The sequence below is a fragment of the Lissotriton helveticus genome, chromosome 6 (genome assembly GCF_964261635.1).
Source record: "Lissotriton helveticus chromosome 6, aLisHel1.1, whole genome shotgun sequence".
Lineage (NCBI taxonomy): Eukaryota > Metazoa > Chordata > Amphibia > Caudata > Salamandridae > Lissotriton > Lissotriton helveticus.
In genome coordinates, this window is record NC_136067.1 from 2,124,996,977 (window position 1) to 2,125,021,802 (window position 24,826).

Here is a 24,826-nt window from a genome sequence, read left to right on the forward strand (position 1 = left end):
TACTATATTGGTTTCTATGATGTGATTTAAGTATATAAGCTATGTATTGTCAATAAAATATTGCTCTATCCCTTCCTGAACCCTCGAGGTTGCAGGAACATGATATCCAGTTCTAGAACGATTCCTTTTTAAGGAATAAAACCCCTAAGAACTCTAACACCACGGACTCTGTTTTTTTCTTTCCGATTGAGTTATTATTGATTAAGTACTTACCTGCATAGAAATTAAGACGGTAAATTAAATATTTACGACACATTTACAATGCCAATAGTTATAACTTTCGCAAATGTGACACCTATAGCATTTGTAATGCAACATGTTTTGTATTTACGTGACTTAGATGTATTGATATTAAGAATAACGACTTAATTTTTTTAAATAATTATTATTTAAATAAAAGTGATTGTAATTTATAATGGCAATAGCTTAAACTTTTGTAAATAACTTTTGTGAAGATTATGTTCAGTGTATTTTATTGTGATGAAAATCCATCCAAGAACAGAAATGAAATATTAACATCTTTTTGTGACATTTGTAATAAAGCTTGAAACATTTAGAGAACATAATTGAACCCGTTGTTGTTGAATGGTTGCACAGATTGATGCTGTGATGGTGCGTAGTGATGCTGTGGTGGTGCTGAGTAATGCTGGTGTGGTGCTGAGTGATGCTGTGGTGATGCTGTGGTGGTGCTGAGTGATGTTGTGGTGGTGCTGTGGTGGTGCTGAGTGATGCTGTGGTGGTGCTGAGTGATGCTGTGGTGGTGCTGAGTGATGCTGTGGTGGTGCTGTTGTGGTGCTGAGTGATGCGGTGGTGGTGCTGAGTGGTGCTGTGGTGGTGTTGAGTGATGGTACGGTGGTGCTGAGTGGTGCTGTGGTGGCACTGAGTGGTGCTGTGGTGGCGCTGAGTGGTGCTGGTTGATGCTGTTGTGGTGCTGAGTGGTGCTGTGGTGGTGATGAGTGATGCAGAGGGCAGAAGGGCACAAAAAACGAGTCTAACGGGGCAGAAAGGCACAAAAAACAAGTCTAACAGAGGGCACAAAGGCACAAAAAACGAGTCTAACAGAGGGCACAAAGGCACAAAAAACGAGTCTAACAGAGGGCAGAAGGGCAGAGTCTAACAGACTCTATTAACCAGGGGAGCCCAGGTACAAAAAGCAGCCGCGAAATGAAATGAAAAGCGGCCGGGAAACGCATTCCTTTGAAGTGTGAAAGGCGGGAGCGCATTGGCAGGGGAGCAGCAGCCTTTGATGTACGAGCGAGTGGGATGGAACACCATATGGGGTGTGATTAAGAAGTGAGCTCAAGCGCGCACTGGGGAAGCGTCGCACTTGAGTAACTCACATGCATTGGGGACAATCCTCGCAGGTTTCAAGAGCTGTTTTGCCCACAATACTCTCGCATGCGCGTTGGTTCAGCGAGACCTAAAAAAAAGTAACTTCTTCCCCCCAGCCCCCACCTCCTGCTTCCTCTTCTCATCTCCGCCCCCTCCCTCCTGTGCTCTAGCCTCCTGTAGGGGCCTGTGAAGCGCCTTCCTGCCCTGAACACCCCCACACTCTGTGCTCACACCCCCTGCTTGCCCCCCCCTGTCCTGGCTGCACCCCTCGGATGCAGCACAGCTCCCCCAGCTCTTCCCTGCCCCCTCCCACCCACAGACTCCCCCCCGGCCCCTCCCACAAATTCCTGCTCTAGGGTCTGTTCACCTATTCTTTCCGCCCCCATCTGTGCCCCCCCTCGCAGACTCTTCCTTCCCCCCCATGCTTGAGACAGGGGGTTTTATAGTTCTGTCCCCTAGGGGCGCCTGTCCTCATATGCAGGGCTTCGCAGCTCTCTGTAGTGTGAGGGGCCATCTAGAGGGGTTGGGGAGGGGTGGGGGGGCATCAACCCCCTCTGTGGCATGACTATCTCTGTCTGCGTGGGGGTCCCTTAGAACGACCCCTGGCTCTGTCGCTGCCATTTTCAAACACAGACGAAATATGAAACTACAAGTCCCAGAATGCAACCGTGAATGTAAACGGTGCATTACAATCATACAATGTTATATGGCAGCAGAAGGCTGACTCAAGATGGGGTGGTGAGTGTGGGGGGGGTCCCATGGACGTCAGAGTCTTGGGGCAGAGGGGAGTGTGTGGCCCCCAAACCCAAAGCACGCTGCATAATGCACAGCACCTAATGTGACGTCTACATGTGTGTGCACAGCACCCTGACGTTCAGTGAGACACTGTGCAGCACTGACCCGCACTCGTGCTACTGCACTATGTACTGCACAGGAGGACACAAGGATGGGGGCAGGAGAGGAAAGGACAGGAGAAGAGGGCACAGAACGAGGACAAAGGAGCCCGACGGGCAGTGAGACACTGTGCAGCGAGTGCAGCACTGACCCGCACCCAGGCTGCTGCCCTATGTGCTTCACAGGGGGACACAAGGAGGGAGGCAGGAGAGGAATGCCAGGCTGCCCCCGGCCACCGAAGGGGGCCACCTAAGAGGGCGGCCACCCTTAGTGCCACAGGATGACCCAGACCCCTTTGAGCGGTCTAGTGTGGGGACCAGGGGTCCCCAGTGACATACTTCCGGCGGGGGAGGTGCTGTCCGTGGCTATATGGCCTGGGGTTGCGGGCCTAGCACTCTCTTTGCCCCTCGATCGGCCATGCGGACAGTAACCTCTCCCTCATGACCAGACGGTCGTTGCTGTCCGTATGCTGTTTTCTCTCCCTATCGCTAACCTGGCTGGCGGGCAGCAGGGGGGGGGGACTTATTTTATACTATTTTGTTTTGTGTAACAGGCAAAGTTACAGGGCGAGCCAAGGCTGGAAGGTACAGAAGGGTACCCTCTACAGGAGCACAGGAAGGGTGCGAGAGCCAATTATCCCCAGGGAGATCCCCGGTGGGATCCTGGAGGAGTGACGGCGCCCCGTTAGTCCTTCGGGTGGTTGTGGACCTGTGCAACCAGGGGTTGCCTGCAACGCTCCGCCCCTCCCTAGGGGGGAGGTGGCATGAGTAAGGGGTGGACTGGAGTTCCGCCGGTGGGAGGGGCTAGCCCTTCCCCCAAATTGACAACACCCTCACGGTTAACACCACAGGGGGTTTATGGCTCTTCAGGTGGGCAGGTTGCGAGGGGCGGCCTGACCCTGGATCGCCCGTAAGATAACCCAACATGTTGGCATAATGTTTATGCAAATAAAGCTGCAACAACTTTCTCCAACAAAAACATTGTGTGGTGTCTGTTATTTGGGAAGTTGTTGTGAGCGGTCTGGGGTATGGGCTGATGTTGGCACTAAGGACAGGAGAAGAGAAGACAAGAGGGCACAGGAGCAGGGCACAGGACGAGGGCACAGGAGCCCGACGGGCAGTGAGACAATGTGCAGTGAATCTGCAGCACTGAACCGCACCCGTGCTGCTGTCCTATGTGCTGCACAGAAGGACGGAAGAAAGGGGGCAGGAGGGGTGGACACTGCAGGATTGCACAGCACCCTGATGTGCAGTTAGACCCTGTGCAGTGAGTGTGCAGCACAGAACCGCACCCGTGCTGCTGTCCTATGTGCTGCACAGGAGGACAGAAGGAAGGGGGGTCAGGAGAGGAGGGCACAGAGGGCACAGGGAGGGCACGGGAGCCTGTCGTGCAGTGAGACGCTGTGCAGTGAGTACAGCACTGAACCGCACCAGTGCTGCTTCCCTATGTTTTATTTATTTATTCATGAGTTTATATATAGCGCAGAATTTACCCGAAGGCGCCAGAGCGCTTCACAATAGGAACAGAAAATTACAAGTGAAAAAATTACAAAAGCAGACAATAAGTCCTTTGACCCTGTCCTCAGGTAGGTCGCCCCCCCAGCCGCCACATGGTCCTCCCGTGACGGTGACCCCGCTGTCGCCTGCCCCTGCCACTGCCACCGCGTGAGCCCCCTCAGGTGATCGCTACATTGTATTTTTGTTGCTCCGTTTAATCGTATTTTGTGATTCATGCTCCCCTTGTTGTGCCTTGTGCCCCCTTTGCCTTCTTTGACCCCTCGTTCCCCTGCATTGACCCCCGTTCTTCCCCCAATCCCCTCTGTGCCTTCTCCCCACTGCTGCCTCCCTGCAGCCCCTCCCTCCTGCGGTCCCCATTCGCAGCCCCACTCCTGCCTCCCAGCTGCTCCTCCCTCCCTCAGCCCCTCTTATGGAGGCCGCGCGGCAGTGAAGGGAGCGACCTTTGACCCTGTCCTCAGGTAGGTCGCCGCCACACGGTCCTCCCGTGACGCTGACCCCGCTGTCGCCTGCCCCTGCCGCTGCGTGAGCTCCCTCAGGTGATCGCTCCATTGTATTTTTGTTGCTCTGTTTAATCGTATTTTGTGATTCTTGCTCCCCTTGTTGTGCCTTGTGCCCCCTTTGCCTTCTGGGACCCCTCGTTCCCCCGCATTGTCCCCCGTTCTTCCCCCGATCCCCTCTGTGACTTCGCCCCGCTGCTGCGTTCCTGTGGCCCCGCCCCCTGCCATCCCCATTCGCTGCCCCACTCCCGCCTCCCAGCTGCTCCTCCCTCAGCCGCTCTTATGGAGGCCGCGCTGCGGTGAAGGGAGCGACCTTTGACCCTGTCCTCAGGTAGGTCGCCCCCCCAGCCACCACACGGTCCTCCCGTGACACTGACCCCGCTGTCGCCTGCCCCTGCTGCTGCCGCCGCGTGAGCCCCCTCAGGTGATCGCTACATTGTATTTTTGTTGCTCTGTTTAATCGTATTTTGTGATTCTTGCTCACCTTATTGTGCCTTGTGCCCCCTTTGCCTTCTGTGACGCCTTGTTCCCCCGCATTGTCCCTCGTTCTTCCCCGATCCCCTCTGTGCCTTCTCCCCGCCGCTGCGTCCCTGCGGCGACGAACCCAGGCGTCCCCATTCGCCGCCCCACTCCAGCCTCCCAGCTGCTCCTCCCTACCTCAGCCCCTCTTATGGAGGCAGCGCTGCGGTGAAGGGAGCAACATTTGACCCTGTCCTCAGGTAGGTCGCCCCCCTGCCGCTGCCCCACGTGAGCCCCCTCATGTGATCGCTACATTGTATTTTTGTTTCTCTGTTTAATTGTATTTTGTGATTCTTACTCCCCTTGTTGTGCCTTGTGCCCCCTTTGCCTTCTGTGACCCCTCGTTCCCCCGCATTGTCCCCCGTTCTTCCCCCGATCCCTTCTGTGCCGTCTCCCCGCCGCTGCGTCCCTGCGGCCCCGCCCCCCTGCTGCTGCACCCAGCACCAGAACCCCTGGCCCCCGCCGGTGCCAGGACACCCGACTGAAATACGACCCCTCCGCCCTCAAAGCACTCAACACTGGAAGTCAACCTGCCTGCTACAGAGCAACCCCAAAGCGAACCCAAGGACCCTTCACCTGTCAAGCCTGCAAATTCACCTCCCTCCATACCCGCAGACCACCCACCGGACCCAAGTTCAACAACAACCACCTCCAGTGCATCCTTCTCAACACACGCTCCGTCCACAAAAACGCCATCGAACTCTGGGACCTCCTCGACACAACAGCACCAGACATCGCATTCCTCACAGAAACATGGATGAACGCTTCCTCGGCCCCGACATCGCCATAGCAATCCCGGACAGCTACAAGATCACCCGGAAGGACCGCATCAACCAAACCGGAGGAAGAATTGCCATCATCTACAGGGACTTCATCAACATCACGACCAACGCCGAAGACACTCTCACCACCGCCGAACACATACACTTCCAGGTTCACACCGACCCCAAGACCACCCTCAGAGGAACGCTCATCTACAGGCCCCCAGGCCTGCGTACACAATTCAGCGAAACCATCGCCGAATTCATCAGCCCTCACGCCCTGGCTTCAACCCAATACATCCTCCTAGGGGACCTGAACTTCCACCTGGAGAAAAACAATGACAACAACACCACCACCCTGCTTGACAACCTCGCCAACTTTGGACTCAAACAACTGGTAAACACCCCCACCGACCTCGCTGGCCACACGCTCGACCCCATCTTCTCCACCAGCAACCACGTCTCCTTCAGCCACTCCACCGTACTACATTGGACACACCACAGATGCATCCACTTCACCTTCAAAAAGAATACATCACACCACCGTACACAACAAATCCCCCGTAGATGCTGGAGCAAAATCACCACAGACCAGCTCCTCTCATAAGTCATCACTAAGCCAGAACCCGCCAGCCTACACCACCGACGCCAACGACGCAGCCCACAACCTCGCACAGTGGTTCACCAACTGCGCCAATGACCTCGCCCCACTGAAGGACCCCCCAGGCAAGACTGGCAACAGGAAAACCTCATGGTTCACAGACGCCCTCAAAGACTCAAAGAAATCCTGCCGAACCCCCGAAAAAACCTGGCGCCACGAACGGACAACAGAAAACCTGACTGCCCTCAAGGACACCACCCGCAAACACCACCAGCTGGTCCGCACCACCAAAAGGGCATTGTTCAAAGAGCGGCTAGACAACAACACCCACAGCAGCAAGGAACTCTTCAGCATCGTCAAAGAGCTCTCCAACCCCAGCGCCAGCAACAACATCACCCCATCGCAAGACCTCTGCAACTGCCTCGCCACGTTCTTCCACCGCAAGATTGCAGATATACACGACAGCTTCGGACCCCAGACCCCGCCTCTAGCCACAGAGGCATCTACCCTCAGTGCCTGGACCCCCATCAGCATGGAAGACACCACCCACGTCATGAACACCATCCACTCCGGCTCCCCCTCGGACCCCTGCCCCCACCATATTTTCAACAAAGCCAACACCATCATCGCACCCCACCTCCGGAACATCATAAACATCTCCCTCACGTCAGCCACCTTCCCTGAGAGCTGGAAACACGCAGAAATCAGCACCCTTCTGAAGAAACCCACGGCGGACCCCAAAGACTTCAAGAACTTCCGCCCCATCTCTCTCCTTCCCTTCCCGGCCAAAGTCATCGAGAAGACCGTCAACAAACAGCTGACCGCTTTCCTCAAGGCTAACAACTCGCTCGACCCATTCCAGTCCGGTTTTCGAGCCAACCACAGCACCAAGACCGCCCTCATCGCAGCCACCGACGACATCAGGACCCTGATGGAAAACGGAGAACCAACCGCCCTCATCCTTCTAGACCTCTCGGCAGCCTTTGACACTGTATGCCACTGCACCCTAACCACCCGCCTTCGCAACACTGGGATCCAAGGAAAGGCCCTGGACTGGATCACCTCGTTCTTCTCCGACAGAACCCAGAGAGTCTACCTCCCTCCCTTCCGCTCAGCGCCACCGAGATCATCTGCGGAGTACCCCAGGGCTCCTCGCTCAGCCCTACCCTCTTCAATATCTACATGAGCTCCCTCGCCGCCATCGCACGCAAATACAACATCAACATCATCTCCTACGCCGACGACACCCAGCTGATACTCTCCCTCACCAAAGACCCAAACACCGCCAAAACCAACCTCCAGGAAGGATTGAAAGACGTCGCAGAATGGATGAAGCTCAGTCGCCTTAAGCTGAACTAAAAAAAATGGAGGTCCTCATCCTTCGTCAATCCCCATCTGCCTGGGACGACTCCTGGTGGCCCACTGTGCTGGGCTCCGTGCCAACACCCACGGACCACGCACGCAACCTGGGATTCATCCTGGAGTCCTCCCTCACGATGACCAAGCAAGTCAACGCCGTCTCATCATCTTGCTCCAACACCCTGCACATGCTCAGAAAAATCTTCAGATGGATCCCCACGAAACCAGGAAAACCGTCACCCAGGCCCTCGTCACCAGCCGTCTGGACTACAGAAACGCCCTATATGCAGGAACCACAGCCAAACTTCAGACTTGACTCCAACGCATACAGAACGCCTCGGCACGACTCATCCTCAACATCCCTCGCCACAGCCACATATCCGCCTACCTGAGAAACCTACACTGGCTCCCCATCCACAAGAGGATCAGGTTCAGGCTCCTCACCCACGCACACAAAGCACTACACAACAAGGGCCCTGAATACCTCAACAACCGCCTCTCGTTCTACATCCCCACCCGCAAGCTCCGCTCGCCAGCCGTGCCCTCGCCACCGTCCCATGAATTCGCAGAACCACCACGGAGGAATATCCTTCTCCTACCTGGCAGCCAAAACATGGAACTCCCTCCCCACGCACCTACGACTGACCCAGGACCATCTCACCTTCATAAAACACCTCAAGACCTGGCTCTTTGAGCAGTAGCGACTCCCCCCCCTCCCTTCAGTGCCTTGAGACCCTCCCGGGTGAGTAGCGCCCTCTACAAATGCAGTGATTGATTGATTGATTGATAAGTTACATGAGGTAAAAGTGACAATTGTGAGCAAACAAAATACATGAGGAGCAAACGGTGCATTACAGGAGGAAAGAGTGACAAGTGTGCAGGTTACAAGAGAAAACAAAGTACAATTTGATAGCAATTTAAAAGCTCCCTTTAAATGAGAACACCCAAGCGAGGCAGCCAATGAATGGGGAGCACTTTGGGACTGTAGTGCCAGGGAAAATCAACAGTAGTTTGCTGCTTTCATGTGTATGGGGTCTCGGGGTTGAGATAGGACTGAGTGGCTACATTTTAGGCTGTCAGAACAAGTTTTGATACTGGTTGTATCAAATTGTGTGATCTTGGACAAAGTCCCCCTGACGCGCTTCCGTTTTGCCCCACCACTCCTTGGCCTCATCTTCAGCAAAGGTGGAGTGCTTTCTTTTCCCCCAAATGCTGAGCTTCGGTGTCAAATTCCACGGAGTTACATCCAAGCCCCGGGAGGAAGAGGGGGGGTTGAGATTAATGTCAGAGCGCAGTAAGCACTGCTACATCCCAGCCCCATGAGGAAGAGAGGAGTGAAATTAATGTCAGAGCGCAGTAAGCACTGCTACATCCAAGCCCCATGAGGAAGAGAGGAGTGAAATTAATGTCAGAGCGCAGTAAGCACTGCTACATCCAAGCCCCATGAGGAAGAGAGGGAGGCGAGATTAATGTCAGAGCGCAGTAAGCACTGCTACATCCAAGCCCCATGAGGAAGACAGGGAGGCGAGATTAATGTGATAGTGAAGTAAGCACTGCTACATCCAAGCCCCATGAGGAAGAGAGGGGGTGAGATTATTGTGATTGTGAAGTAAGCACTGCTACATCCAAGCCCCAGGAGGAAGAGAGGGGGTGAGATTATTGTGATAGTGAAGTAAGCACTGCTACATCCAAGCCCCAGGAGGAAGAGAGGGGGTGAGGTTAATGTGAGGGCGAAGTAAGCACTGCTACATCCAAGCCCCAGGAGGAAGAGAGGAGGTGAGATTAATGTGATAGTGAAGTAAGCACTGCTACATCCAAGCCCCAGGAGGAAGAGAGGGGGTGAGATTAATGTCAGAGCGCAGTAAGCACTGCTACATCCAAGCCCCGGGAGGAAGAGAGGGGGCGAGATTAATGTCAGAGCCCAGTAAGCACTGCTACATCCAAGCCCCATGAGGAAGAGAGGGGTGAGATTAATGTCAGAGTGCAGTAAGCACTGCTACATCCAAGCCCCATGAGGAAGAGAGGGAGGCGAGATTATTGTCAGAGCGCAGTAAGCACGGCTACATCCAAGCCCCAGGAGGAAGAGAGGGGGGCGAGATTAATGTGATAGTGAAGTAAACACTGCTACATCCAAGCCCCGGGAGGAAGAGAGGGGGTGAGATTATTGTGATAGTGAAGTAAGCACTGCTACATCCAAGCCCCAGGAGGAAGAGAGGGGGTGAGATTAATGTGATAGTGAAGTAAGCACTGCTACATCCAAGCCCCGGGAGGAAGAGAGGGGGTGAGATTAATGTCAGAGCGCAGTAAGCACTGCTACATCCAAGCCCCATGAGGAAGAGAGGGGTGAGATTAATGTGATAGTGAAGTAAACACTGCTACATCCAAGCCCCAGGAGGAAGAGAGGGGGTGAGATTATTGTGATAGTGAAGTAAGCACTGCTACATCCAAGCCCTAGGAGGAAGAGAGGGAGGCGAGATTAATGTGATAGTGAAGTAAGCACTGCTACATCCAAGCCCCAGGAGGAAGAGAGGGGGTGAGATTAATGTGATAGTGAAGTAAACACTGCTACATCCAAGCCCCAGGAGGAAGAGAGGGGGTGAGATTATTGTGATAGTGAAGTAAGCACTGCTACATCCAAGCCCTAGGAGGAAGAGAGGGAGGCGAGATTAATGTGATAGTGAAGTAAGCACTGCTACATCCAAGCCCCGGGAGGAAGAGAGGGAGGCGAGATTAATGTCAGAGCGCAGTAAGCACTGCTACATCCAAGCCCCATGAGGAAGAGAGGGGTGAGATTAATGTCAGAGCGCAGTAAGCACTGCTACATCCAAGCCCCATGAGGAAGACAGGGAGGCGAGATTAATGTGATAGTGAAGTAAGCACTGCTACATCCAAGCCCCAGGAGGAAGAGAGGGCGTGAGATTAATGTGATAGTGAAGTAAGCACTGCTACATCCAAGCCCCAGGAGGAAGAGAGGGGGTGAGATTAATGTGATAGTGAAGTAAGCACTGCTACCTCCAAGCCCCAGGAGGAAGAGAGGGAGGCGAGATTAATGTGATAGTGAAGTAAGCACTGCTACATCCAAGCCCCGGGAGGAAGAGAGGGGGGTGAGATTAATGTGATAGCGAAGTAAGCACTGCTACATCCAAGCCCCTAGGAGGAAAATCGGGGGTGAGATTAATGTGATAGTGAAGTAAGCACTGCTACATCCAAGCCCCAGAGGAAGAGAGGGGGTGAGATTAATGTGATAGTGAATTAAGCACTGCTACATCCAAGCCCCAAAGGTAGAGAGGGGGATGAGATTAATGTGATAGAGAAGTAAGCACTGCTACATCCAAGCCCCAGGAGGAAGAGAGGGAGGCGAGATTAATGTGATAGCGAAGTAAGCACTGCTACATCCAAGCACCAGGAGGAAGAGAGGGGTGAGATTAATGTGATAGTGAAGTAAGCACTGCTACATCCAAGCCCCAGAGGAAGAGAGGGAGTGATATTAATGTGATAGCTAAGTAAGCACTGCTACATCCAAGCCCCAGGGGAAGAGAGGGGGTGATATTAAATTGATAGCGAAGTAAGCACTGCTACATCCAAGCCCCAGAGGAAGAGAGGGGGTGAGATTAATGTGATAGCGAAGTAAGCACTGCTACATCCAAGCCCCCCCGGGGGAAGAGAGGGGGTGAGATTAATGTGATAGTGAAGTAAGCACTGCTACATCCAAGCCCCAGGGGAAGAGAGGGGGTGATATTAATGTGATAGTGAAGTAAGCACTGCTACATCCAAGCCCCAGAGGAAGAGAGAGGGTGAGATTATTGTGATAGTGAAGTAAGCACTGGTACATCCAAGCCCCAGGAGGAAGAGAGGGGGGTGAGATTAATGTGATAGTGAAGTAAGCACTGCTACATCCAAGCCCCAGGAGGAAGAGAGGGGGGTGAGATTAATGTGATAGTGAAGTAAGCACTGCTACATCCAAGCCCCAGAAGGAAGAGAGGGGGGTAAGTTTAATGTGATAGTGAAGTAAGCACTGCTACATCCAAGCCCCAGAGGAAGAGAGGGGGGTGAGATTAATGTGATAGCGAAGTAAGCACTGCTACATCCAAGCCCCAGGAGGAAGAGAGGGGGTGAGATTAATGTGATAGTGAAGTAAGCACTGCTACATCCAAGCCCCGGGAGGAAGAGAGGGGGGTGAGATTAATGTGATAGCGAAGTAAGCACTGCTACATCCAAGCCCCAGAGGAAGAGAGGGGGTGAGATTAATGTGATAGTGAAGTAAGCACTGCTACATCCAAGCCCCAGGAGGAAGAGAGGGGGTGAGATTAATGTGGCGGCAAAGTAAGCACTGCTACATCCAAGCCCCAGGAGGAAAAGAGGGAGGCGAGATTATTGTCAGAGCGCAGTAAGCACGGCTACATCCAAGCCCCAGGAGGAAGAGAGGGGGGCGAGATTAATGTGATAGTGAAGTAAACACTGCTACATCCAAGCCCCGGGAGGAAGAGAGGGGGTGAGATTATTGTGATAGTGAAGTAAGCACTGCTACATCCAAGCCCCAGGAGGAAGAGAGGGGGTGAGATTAATGTGATAGTGAAGTAAGCACTGCTACATCCAAGCCCCGGGAGGAAGAGAGGGGGTGAGATTAATGTCAGAGCGCAGTAAGCACTGCTACATCCAAGCCCCATGAGGAAGAGAGGGGTGAGATTAATGTGATAGTGAAGTAAACACTGCTACATCCAAGCCCCAGGAGGAAGAGAGGGGGTGAGATTATTGTGATAGTGAAGTAAGCACTGCTACATCCAAGCCCTAGGAGGAAGAGAGGGAGGCGAGATTAATGTGATAGTGAAGTAAGCACTGCTACATCCAAGCCCCAGGAGGAAGAGAGGGGGTGAGATTAATGTGATAGTGAAGTAAACACTGCTACATCCAAGCCCCAGGAGGAAGAGAGGGGGTGAGATTATTGTGATAGTGAAGTAAGCACTGCTACATCCAAGCCCTAGGAGGAAGAGAGGGAGGCGAGATTAATGTGATAGTGAAGTAAGCACTGCTACATCCAAGCCCCGGGAGGAAGAGAGGGAGGCGAGATTAATGTCAGAGCGCAGTAAGCACTGCTACATCCAAGCCCCATGAGGAAGAGAGGGGTGAGATTAATGTCAGAGCGCAGTAAGCACTGCTACATCCAAGCCCCATGAGGAAGACAGGGAGGCGAGATTAATGTGATAGTGAAGTAAGCACTGCTACATCCAAGCCCCAGGAGGAAGAGAGGGCGTGAGATTAATGTGATAGTGAAGTAAGCACTGCTACATCCAAGCCCCAGGAGGAAGAGAGGGGGTGAGATTAATGTGATAGTGAAGTAAGCACTGCTACCTCCAAGCCCCAGGAGGAAGAGAGGGAGGCGAGATTAATGTGATAGTGAAGTAAGCACTGCTACATCCAAGCCCCGGGAGGAAGAGAGGGGGGTGAGATTAATGTGATAGCGAAGTAAGCACTGCTACATCCAAGCCCCTAGGAGGAAAATCGGGGGTGAGATTAATGTGATAGTGAAGTAAGCACTGCTACATCCAAGCCCCAGAGGAAGAGAGGGGGTGAGATTAATGTGATAGTGAATTAAGCACTGCTACATCCAAGCCCCAAAGGTAGAGAGGGGGGGTGAGATTAATGTGATAGAGAAGTAAGCACTGCTACATCCAAGCCCCAGGAGGAAGAGAGGGAGGCGAGATTAATGTGATAGCGAAGTAAGCACTGCTACATCCAAGCACCAGGAGGAAGAGAGGGGTGAGATTAATGTGATAGTGAAGTAAGCACTGCTACATCCAAGCCCCAGAGGAAGAGAGGGAGTGATATTAATGTGATAGCTAAGTAAGCACTGCTACATCCAAGCCCCAGGGGAAGAGAGGGGGTGATATTAAATTGATAGCGAAGTAAGCACTGCTACATCCAAGCCCCAGAGGAAGAGAGGGGGTGAGATTAATGTGATAGCGAAGTAAGCACTGCTACATCCAAGCCCCCCCGGGGGAAGAGAGGGGGTGAGATTAATGTGATAGTGAAGTAAGCACTGCTACATCCAAGCCCCAGGGGAAGAGAGGGGGTGATATTAATGTGATAGTGAAGTAAGCACTGCTACATCCAAGCCCCAGAGGAAGAGAGAGGGTGAGATTATTGTGATAGTGAAGTAAGCACTGGTACATCCAAGCCCCAGGAGGAAGAGAGGGGGGTGAGATTAATGTGATAGTGAAGTAAGCACTGCTACATCCAAGCCCCAGGAGGAAGAGAGGGGGGTGAGATTAATGTGATAGTGAAGTAAGCACTGCTACATCCAAGCCCCAGAAGGAAGAGAGGGGGGTAAGTTTAATGTGATAGTGAAGTAAGCACTGCTACATCCAAGCCCCAGAGGAAGAGAGGGGGGTGAGATTAATGTGATAGCGAAGTAAGCACTGCTACATCCAAGCCCCAGGAGGAAGAGAGGGGGTGAGATTAATGTGATAGTGAAGTAAGCACTGCTACATCCAAGCCCCGGGAGGAAGAGAGGGGGGTGAGATTAATGTGATAGCGAAGTAAGCACTGCTACATCCAAGCCCCAGAGGAAGAGAGGGGGTGAGATTAATGTGATAGTGAAGTAAGCACTGCTACATCCAAGCCCCAGGAGGAAGAGAGGGGGTGAGATTAATGTGGCGGCAAAGTAAGCACTGCTACATCCAAGCCCCAGGAGGAAAAGAGGGGAGTGAGATTAATGTGATAGTGAAGTAAGCACTGCTACATCCAAGCCCCGGGAGGAAGAGAGGGGGGTGAGATTAATGTGATAGCGAAGTAAGCACTGCTCAATCCAAGCCCTAGGGGAAGAGAGGGGGTGAGATTAATATCAGAGCGCAGTAAGCACTGCTACATCCAAGCCCCATGAGGAAGAGAGGGAGGCGAGATTAATGTGATAGTGAAGTAAGCACTGCTACATCCAAGACCCAGGGGAAGAGAGGGGGTGAGATTAATGTCAGAGCGCAGTAAGCACTGCTACATCCAAGCCCCAGAGGAAGAGAGGGGGTGAGATTAATGTGATAGCGAAGTAAGCACTGCTACATTGAGGCTCCATGAGGAAGAGAGGGAGGCGAGATTAATGTGATAGTGAAGTAAGCACTGCTACATCCAAGCCCCAGGAGGAAGAGAGGGGGTGTGATTAATGTGATAGCGAAGTAAGCACTGCTACATCCAAGCCCCATGAGGAAGAGAGGGAGGCGAGTTTAATGTGATAGTGAAGTAAGTACTGCTACATCCAAGCCCCAGGAGGAAGATAGGGAGGCGAGAGTAATGTGATAGTGAAGTAAGCACTGCTACATCCAAGCCCCAGGAGAAAGAGAGGGGGTGAGATTAATGTGATAGCGAAGTAAGCACTGCTAAATCCAAGCCCCAGTAGGAAGAGAGGGGGTGAGACTAATGTGAGGGCGAAGTAAGCACTGCTACATCCAAGCCCCAGGAGGAAGAGAGGGGGGTGAGATTAATGTGTTAGCGAAGTAAGCACTGCTACATCCAAGCCCCAGAGGAAGAGAGGGGGTGAGATTAATGTGATAGCGAAGTAAGCACTGCTACATCCAAGCCCCAGGGGAAGAGAGGGGGAGTGATATTAATGTGATAGTGAACTAAGCACTGCTACATCCAAGCCCCAGGAGGAAGAGAGGGGGTGAGATTAATGTGATAGTGAAGTAAGCACTGCTACATCCAAGCCTCAGGAGGAAGAGAGGGGGGTGATATTAATGTGATAGTGAAGTAAGCACTGCTACATCCAAGCCCCAGGGGAAGAGAGGGGAGTGAGATTAATGTGGCGGCAAAGTAAGCACTGCTACATCCAAGCCCCTAGGAGGAAAAGAGGGGGTGAGATTAATGTGATAGTGAATTAATCACTGCTACATCCAAGCCCCAAAGGAAGATAGGGGGGGTGAGATTAATGTGGCGGCAAAGTAAGCACTGCTACATCCAAGCCCCAGAGGAAGAGAGGGGGTGTGATTAATGTGATAGCGAAGTAAGCACTGCTACATCCAAGCCCCAGAGGAAGAGAGGGGGGTGAGAATAATGTGATAGTGAAGTAAGCACTGCTACATCCAAGCCCCAGGAGGAAAAGAGGTGGTGAGATTAATGTGATAGTGAATTAAGCACTGCTACATCCAAGCCCCTAGGAGGAAAAGCGGTGGTGAGATTAATGTGATAGTGAATTAAGCACTGCTACATCCAAGCCCCAAAGGAAGAAAGGGGGGTGAGATTAATGTGATAGAGAAGTAAGCACTGCTACATCCAAGCCCCAGAAGGAAGAGAGGGGGTGAGATTAATGTGATAGTGAAGTAAGCACTGCTATATCCAAGCCCCAGAAGGAAGAGAGGGGGTGAGATTAATGTGGCTGCAAAGTAAGCACTGCTACATCCAAGCTCCAGGAAGAAGAGAGGGGGTGAGATTAATGTGATAGCGAAGTAAGCACTGCTACATCCAAACCCTCAGGAGGAAGAGAGGGGGGTGAGATTAATGTGATAGTGAAGTAAGCACTGCTACATCCAAGCCCCAGGAGGAAGAGAGGGGGGTGAGATTAATGTAATAGTGACGTACGCACTGCTACATCCAAGCCCCAGGAGGAAGAGAGGGGGGTGAGATTAATGTGAAAGTGAAGTAAGCACTGCTACATCCAAGCCCCAAGAGAAAGAGAGGAGGTGAGAGTAATGTGATAGCGAAGTAAGCACTGCTACATCCAAACCCTCAGGAGTAAGAGAGGGGGGTGAGATTAATGTGGGGGCGAAGTAAGCACTGCTAAATCCAAGCCCCAGAGGAAGAGAGGGGGTGAGATTAATGTGAAAGTGAAGTAAGCATTGCTACATCCAAGCCCCTGGAGGAAGAGAGGGGGGTGAGATTAAGAGTGGGGGTGAGATTAATGTGGCGGCGAAGTAAGCACTGCTACATCCAAGCCCCCATAAGGAAGAGAGGGGGGTGAGATTAATGTGGCGGCGAAGTAAGCACTGCTACATCCAAGCCCCAGGAAGAAGAAAGATGGGTGAGATTAATCTACTACCGAAGTAAGCACTGCTACCTCCAAGCCCCCATGAGGAAGAGAGGGGGGTGAGATTAAGGTGGTGGCGAAGTAAGCACTGCTACATCCAAGCCCCAGGGGGAGAGAGGGGGGTGAAATTAATGTGATAGTGAAGTAAGCACCGCTACATCCAAGCGACAGAGGAAGAGAGGGGTTGAGATTAATGTTATAGCGAAGTAAGCACTGCTACATCCAAGCCCCCAGGAGGTAGAGAGGGGGTGAGATTAATGTGGTGGCGAAGTAAGCACTGCTACATCCAAGCCCCAGGAGGAAGAGAGATGGGTGAGATTAATGTGATAGCGAAGTAAGCACTGCTACCTCCAAGCCCCAGGAGGAAGAGAGGGGGGTGAGATTAATGTGGCTGCGAAGTAAGCACTGCTACATCCAAGCCTCAAAGGAAGAGAGGGGGGTGAGATTAATGTGGCGGCGAAGTAAGCACTGCTACATCCAAGCCCCAGAGAAGAGAGGGGGTGAGATTAATGTGGCGGCGAAGTAAGCACTGCTACATCCAAGCCCCCATGAGGAAGAAAGGGGGATGAGATTAATGTGGTGGCGAAGCAAGCACTGCTACATCCAAGCCCCAGGAGGAAAAGGGGGGGGGTGAGATTAATGTGATAGGGAAGTAAGCACTGCTACATCCAAGCCCCAGTAGGAAGAGAGGGGGTGAGAGTAATGTGATAGTGAAGTAAGCACTGCTACATCCAGGCCCCAGGAGGAAGAGAGCGGAGTGAGATCAATGTGATAGCGAAGTAAGCACTGAAACATCCAAGCCCCAGAGGAAGAGAGGGGGGGGGGAATTAACGTGGCAACGAAGTAAGCACTGCTACATCTAAGCCCTAGAGGAAGAGAAGGGGGTGAGATTAATGTAGCGGCAAAGTAAGCACTGCTACATCCAAGCCCCAGGAGGAAGACAGGGGGGCGAGATTAATGTGGCGGTGAAGTAAGCACTGCTACATCCAAGCCCCAGGAGGAAGAGAGGGGGTGAGATTATTGTGATAGTGAAGTAAGCACTGCTACATCCAGGCTCCAGGAGGAAGAGAGGGGAGTGAGATTAATGTGACAGCAAAGTAAGCACTGCTACATCCAAGCCCCAGGAGGAAGAGAGGGGAGTGAGATTAATGTGATAGCGAAGTAAGCACTGCTACATCCAAGCCCCAGTAGGAAGAGAGGGGGTGAAATTAATGTGGAGGTGAAGTAAGCACTGCTACATCCAAGCCCCAGAGGAAGAGAAGGGGGTGAGATTAATGTGATAGAGAAGTAAGCACTGCTACATCCAAGCCCCCAGGAGGTAGAGAGGGGGTGAGATTAATGTGATAGTGAAGTAAGCACTGCTACATCCAAGCCCCAGGAGGAAGAGAGGGGGTGAGATTAATGTGATAGTGAAGTAAGCACTGCTACATCCAAACCCCAGAGGAAGAGAGTGGAGTTAGATTAATGTGATAGTGAAGTAAGCACTGCTACATCCAAGCCCCAGAGGAAGAGAGGGGGGTGAAATTAACGTGGCAAAGAAGTAAGCACTGCTACATCCAAGCCCTAGAGGAAGAGAAGGGGGTAAGATTAATGTAGCGGCGTAGTAAGCACTGCTACATCCAAGCCCCAGAGGAAGAGAGGGGGTGAGATTAATGTGATAGTGAAGTAAGCACTGCTACATCCAAGCCACATGAGGGAGAGAGAGGGTGAGATTAATGTGATAGTGAATTAAGCACTGCTACATCCAAGCCCCAAAGGTAGAGAGGGGGGTGAGATTAATGTGATAGAGAAGTAAGCACTGCTACATCCAAGCCCCAGGAGGAAGAGAGGGAGGCGAGATTAATGTGATAGTGAAGTAAGCACTGCTACATCCAAGCCCCAGGAGGAAGAGAGGGGGTGAGATTAATGTGGCTGCGAAGTAAGCACTGCTACATCCAAGCCCCAGGAGGAAGAGAGGGGGTGAGATTAATGTGATAGTGAAGTAAGCACTGCTACATCCAAGCCCCAGGAGGAAGAGAGGGGGGTGAGATTAATGTGAAAGTGAAGTAAGCACTGCTACATCCAAGCCCCAAGAGAAAGAGAGGAGGTGAGAGTAATGTGATAGCGAAGTAAGCACTGCTACATCCAAACCCTCAGGAGGAAGAGAGGGGGGTGAGATTAATGTGGCGGCGTAGTAAGCACTGATAAATCCAAGCCCCAGAGGAAGAGAGGGGGGTGAGATTAATGTGAAAGTGAAGTAAGCACTGCTACATCCAAGCCCCAGGAGGAAGAGAGGGGGTGAGATTAATGTGGCTGCGAAGTAAGCACTGCTACATCCAAGCCCCCATGAGAAAGAGAGGGGGGTGAGATTAATGTGGCGGCGAAGCAAGCACTGCTACATCCAAGCCCCAGGAGGAAGAGGGGGGGTGAGATTAATCTGATAGCGAAGTAAGCACTGCTACATCCAAGCCCCAGTAGGAAGAGAGGGGGTGAGAGTAATGTGATAGTGAAGTAAGCACTGCTACATCCAAGCCCCAGGAGGAAGAGAGGGGGGTGAGATTAATGTGATAGTGAAGTAAGCACTGCTACATCCAAGCCCCAGAGGAAGAGAGGGGGTGAGATTAATGTGATAGCGAAGGAAGCACTGCTACATCCAAGCCCCCAGGAGGTAGAGAGGGGGTGAGATTAATGTGGTTGCGAAGTAAGCACTGCTACATCCAAGCCCCCAGGAGGTAGAGAGGGGGTGAGATTAATGTGGTTGCGAAGTAAGCACTGCTACATCAAAGCCCCCAGGAGGTAGAGAGGGGGGTGAGATTAATGTGGTGGCGAAGTAAGCACTGCTACATCCAAGCCCCAGGAGGAAGAGAGATGGGTGAGATTAATGTGGCGGCGATGTAAGCACTGCTACATCCAAGCCCCAGAGAAAGAGAGGGGGGTGAGATTAATGTGAAAGTGAAGTAAGCACTGCTACATCCAAGCCCCAGAGAAGAGAGGGGGTGAGATTAATGTGGCGGTGAAGTAAGCACTGCTACATCCAAGCCCCAGGAGGAAGAGAGGGGAGTGAGATTAATGTGATAGCGAAGTAAGCACTGCTACATCCAAGCCCCAGGAGGAAGAGAGGGGAGTGAGAGTAAGCACTGCTACATCCAAGCCCCAGAGGAAGAGAGGGGGGTGAGATTAATGTAGCGGCGAAGTAAGCACTGCTACATCCAAGCCCCAGGAGGAAGAGAGGGGGGCGAGATTAATGTGGTGGTGAAGTAAGCACTACTACATCCAAGCCCCAGAGGAAGAGAGGGGAGTGAGATTAATGTGATAGAGAAGTAAGCACTGCTACATCCAAGCCCCAGGAGGAAGAGAGGGGGGCGAGATTAATGTGGCGGTGAAGTAAGCACTGCTACATCCAAGCCCCAGGAGGAAGAGAGGTGGGTGAGATTAATGTGATAGTGAAGTAAGCACTGCTACATCCAAGCCCCCATGAGGAAGAGAAGGGGGTGAGATTAATGTGGTCGCGAAGTAAGCACTGCTACATCCAAGCCCCAGGAGGAAGAGAGGGGGTGACATTAATGTGATAGTGAAGTAAGCACTGCTACATCCAAACCCTCAGGAGGAAGAGAGGGGGGTGAGATTAATGTGGCGGCGAAGTAAGCACTGATACATCCAAGCCCCCAGGAGGAAGAGAGGGGGTGAGATTAATGTGGCGGCGAAGTAAGCACTGCTATATCCAAACCCCCATCTCAAGAGGGGAGGAATCCTTTGTGAGACTCAGAAAAAAAGAAATGTGGGCTAACGGCCAGAGCTGCTGACTTTGCAGCCGGAATCCGAGTCCAATCCTGGCCTTAGTTCAGCATCCTGTGCTTCTGGGGAAGTCATGTGATCCTCCTGTTTGTATTGAACTAACACACCCCTGACCTTGGCGCACTTGTAGAGGCTCCACTGCCCTTCGGCTGTGTTTGTGCTATCGATGTAAAAAGGCAAACAACACACAAAAGTAGCATTTATTCTGTAGCTCGCTGCCCCCGCTTGTGCTTCGGAGAGATAAGATCAGGGCTGCTGAGGGCGGCGCTGAGTTCAATCCCCAGCCCTGCCAGCCTCTAGGCCTCCTTTAGAGACTGGTGGCAGGAGCGCCCAGTACTCCACCCCCCTGTATGCCCCCTCCCCCACCCTGGAGTGGAGGGAGCGCCACCTTTTCACAGCTGAAGCCACTCTCACTCCAGTGGTGGACTCCTCGGACCGACGTCCCATCTGCAGCTTACCTAAGGCCTCAGGCCGTCCATCTGCAGCTTACCTCAGGCCCTCCATCTGCAGCTTAAGCTTACCTCCATGCTGCTCATCTCCAGCTTACCTCACGCCCTCCATCTGCAGTTTACCTTAGGCTGCCCATCTGCAGCTTACCTCAGGCCACCCATATGCAGCTTACCTCATGTCACCCTTCTGCAGATTACCTCAGTCCTCAGGCCACCCATCTGCTGCTTACCTCAGGCATTCCATCTGCAGCTTACCTCAGGCTGCCCATCTGCAGCTTACCTCAGGCCTCTGGCCGCCCATCTACAGCTTACCTCAGGTCTCAGGCCTTCCATCTGCAGCTTACCTCAGGCTGCCCATCCACAGCTTACCTCATGCCCTCCATCTGCAGCTTACCTCAGGTCACCCATCTGCAGCTTGGCTCAGGCCGCCCATCTACAGCTTACCTCAGGCCGCCCATCTACAGCTTACCTCAGGCTGCCCATCTGCAGCTTACCTCAGGCCGCCCATCCACAGCTTACCTCAGGCCATCCATCTGCTGCTTGGCTCTGGCCGCCCATCTACAGCTTACCTCAGGTCTCAGGCCTTCCATCTGCAGCTTACCTCAGGCTGCCCATCCACAGCTTACCTCAGGCCGCCCATCTGCAGCTTATGTCAGGCCGCCCATCTGCAGCTTACCTCAGGCTGCCCATCTGCAGCTTACCTCATGTCACCCTTCTGCAGCTTACCTCAGGCCACCCATCTGCAGCTTACCTCAGGCCTCAGGCCGCCCATCTGCAACTTACCTCAGGCTGCCCATCTGCAGATTACCACAGGCCGCCCATCTGCAGCTTACCTCAGGCCACCCATCTGCAGCTTACCTCAGGTCACCCATCTGCAGCTTACCCCAGGCCACCCATCTGCAGCTTACCTCAGGCCACCAATCTGCAGCTTACCCCAGGCTCTCAATCTGCAGCTCACCTCAGGCCACCCGTCTGCAGCTTACCTCAGGCTCTCCATCTGCAGCTTACCTCAGGCCTTCCATCTGCAGCTTACCTCAGGCCTTCCATCTGCAGCTTACCCCAGGCCACCCATCTGCAGCTTACCTCAGGCCCTCCATCTGTAGCTTACCCCAGGCCACCCATCTGCAGCTAACCTCAGGCCTCAGGCCACCCATATGCAGCTCACCTCAGGCACAGGAACCTGACGTGCAGTGAGACACTGTGCATTGAGTGTGCAGCACTGAACCACAAGTGCTGCTGCCCTATGTGCTGTACAGAAGGACAGAATGAGGGGGGGCAGTAGAGGAAAGGACAGGAGAAGAGGGCACAGCGAGGGGCACAGGAGCCTGACATGCAGTGAGACACTGAACAGCGAATGCGCAGCTCTGAATGCACCTGTGCTGCTTCCCTATGTGCTGCAAAGAGCCCCACTGACGTGTTTCCATTTTGCCCCATCACTCCTTGGCCTCACGGCCGAAGTGTTCTTCCCCAAATGCTGATCTTCTATGTCAAATCCCAGAGCTGCAGCCTAACTCGCTGGGTCAGGGTCAGTCAGGGTCAGGGTCAGTCAGGGTCAGGGCCAGGGTCTGGGTCAGGAACAGGGGCAGTCAGGGTCAGGGTCAGTCAGGGTCAGAAGCAGGGGCAGGGTCAGGGTCAGGGCCATGGTCAGTCAGGGCCAGGATCAGTCAGGCTCTGGGTCAGGGTCTGGGTCTGGGTCTGGGTTAGGGTCTGTGTCTGGGTCAGGGTCAGTCAAGGCCAGGGTCATTAAGGGTCAAGGTCTGGATCAGGGCCAGGGTCAGTCAGGAGCAGGGTCATGGCCAGGGGCAGTCAGGGGCAGTCAGGGTCAGGGCAGGGTCAGGGTCTGGGTCAGGGGCAGGGACAGGGTCAGTAAGGGTCAGGGTCAGGGTCAGGGTCACAGTCTGGGTCTGGGTCAGGGTCTGGTTCTGGGTCTGGGTCAGGGTCTGGGTCAGGGTCAGTCTGTGTCAGGGCCAGGGTCAGTCATGGTCAGTCAGGGTCAGGGCCAGGGTCAAACAGGTTCAGTCATGGTCAGGGGCAGGGGCAGAGTCAGGGGCAGGGCCAGGGTCAGGCCCAGTCAGGGTCAATGTCAGGTCAGGGTATGGGTCAGGGGCAGGGGCAGGGGCAGGGTCATGGTCAGTCAGGGTCAGGGTCTGGGTCAGGGGCAGAGGCAGGGTTAGGGTCAGTCAGGGTCAGGGTCTATGTCAGTCAGGGTCAGGGCCAGGGCCAGGGTCTGTGTCAGTCAGGGTCAGGGTCAGGGCCAGGGTCAGTCATGGTCAGTCAGGGTCAGGGCCAGGGTCAGTCAAGTTCAGTCAGGGTCAGGGTCAGAGTCAGGGGCAGGGCCAGTCAAGTTCAGTGTCTGGGTCTGAGTCTGGGTCTGGGTCAGGGTCAGGGTCAGGTCAGGGTATGGTTCAGGGTCAGTCAGGGTCAGGTGCAGGCCCAGGGTCAGTCAGGGTCAGGGTCAAGGTCATGGTCAGGGTCAGGGTCAGAGTAAAGGTGCACACAGGGCCTGCTGTATGTGTCTACGTCACACAGTTTATATAGGTGCCTTTTCGCTGATTGGATTGCTCCTGTGAGTGGGCGGGTGCAGGCGAGCTGAGATGTAACCATGGCCCGCTGGTGGGCCAAACACTTGTGTTTGATGCACAGCACTGGGAAGCATTAAACACTGTCATCCAGCATTAGAGGCGGTCAACTGGGTACAAGCCAACTCAGTGAGCAGACACTGGAAAACAAAGCTGAGGCGAACAGGAAGTGCGATGTGAAGCAGAGAAGGCGAGGGTGTGACATCACTGGGAAGCAGAGAAGGCGAGGGTGTGACGTCACTGGGAAGCAGAGAAGGCCAGGGTGTGATGTCACTGGGAAGCAGAGAAGGCGAGGGAATGACGTTACTGGGCAGCAGAGAAGGTGAGGGTGTGACGTTACTGAGCAGCAGAGAAGGCAAGTGTGTGACGTCACTGGGAAGCAGGGAAGGCGAGGGTGTCACTGGGGAGCAGAAAAGGCGAGGGTGTGACATCACTGGGAAACAGAGAAGGCGAGGGTGTGATGTCACTGAGCAGCAGAGAAAGCGAGGGTGTGACGTCACTGGGAAGCAGAGAAGGCGAGGGTGTGACGTCACTGGGCAGCAGAGAAGGCGAGGGTGTGACGTCACTGGGAAACAGAGAAGGCAAGGGCGTGGCGTCACTGAGCAGCAGAGAAGCCGAGGGTGTGACGTCATTGGGAAGCAGAGAAGGCAAGGGTGTGACGTCACTGAGCAGCAGAGAAGGCGAGGGTGTGATGTCACTGGGAAGCAGAGAAGGCGAGGGAATGACATCACTGGGCAGCAGAGAAGGCGAGGGAATGACATCACTGGGCAGCAGAGAAGGCGATGGTGTGACGTTACTGAGCAGCAGAGAAGGCGACGGTGTGACGTCACTGGGAAGCAGAGAAGGTGAGGGTATGATGTCACTGGGCAGCAGAGTAGGTGAGGGTGTGACGTCACTGGGAAGCAGAGAAGGCCAGGGTGTGACGTCACTGGGAAGCAGAGAAGGCGAGGTTGTGACATCAATGGGCAGCATAGAAGGCCAGGGTGTGACATCACTGGGTAGCAGAGTAGGCGAGGGCGTGACGTCACTGGGCAGCAGAGAAGGCGTGGGCATGAGGTCACTGGGAAGCAGAGAAGGCGAGGGTGTGACGGTACTGGGATGCAGAGAAGGTGAGGGTGTGACATCACTGAGCAGCAGAGAAGGCGAGGGTGTGACATCACTGGAAGCAGAGAAGGCAAGGGGGTGACGGCACTAAGAGCCAGAGAACGCGAGGGTGTGACATCACTGGAAGCAGAGAAGGCAAGGGTGTGACATCACTGGGAAGCAGAGAGGGCAAGGGTGTGATATCACTGGGCAGCAGGAATGGCGAGGGTGTGACGGCACTGGGAAGCAGAGGAGGCGAGGACGTGATGGCACTGGGAAGCAGAGAGGGTGAGGGCGTGACTTCACTGGGAAGCAGAGAGGGAGAGTGTTAGAAATGGGATCTCTGGTTGGCTAAGGCTTGTGACAAAGCCAGGCAGATGTAGGAAGGTGGATATCTGACTATATGGTTACCCCAACTTTTTGTGCCTAGTGTTTTACTGGTTTTTGACTT

At 53.4% G+C, this 24,826-nt stretch overlaps 1 protein-coding gene across 1 annotated transcript in view; it reads right to left on the reverse strand.

Annotated features, from left to right (window-relative positions):
• LOC144763089 (uncharacterized) overlaps positions 1–20,791 on the reverse strand; it is a 59,344-nt gene extending 38,553 nt beyond the window's left edge. The window contains exon 1 of the mRNA XM_078648387.1: positions 20,786–20,791. Coding sequence (XP_078504513.1) covers positions 20,786–20,791 — 6 coding nt within the window. The remainder of the gene's footprint in view (positions 1–20,785) is intronic.
• Between the last annotated feature and the right edge of the window lie 4,035 nt (positions 20,792–24,826).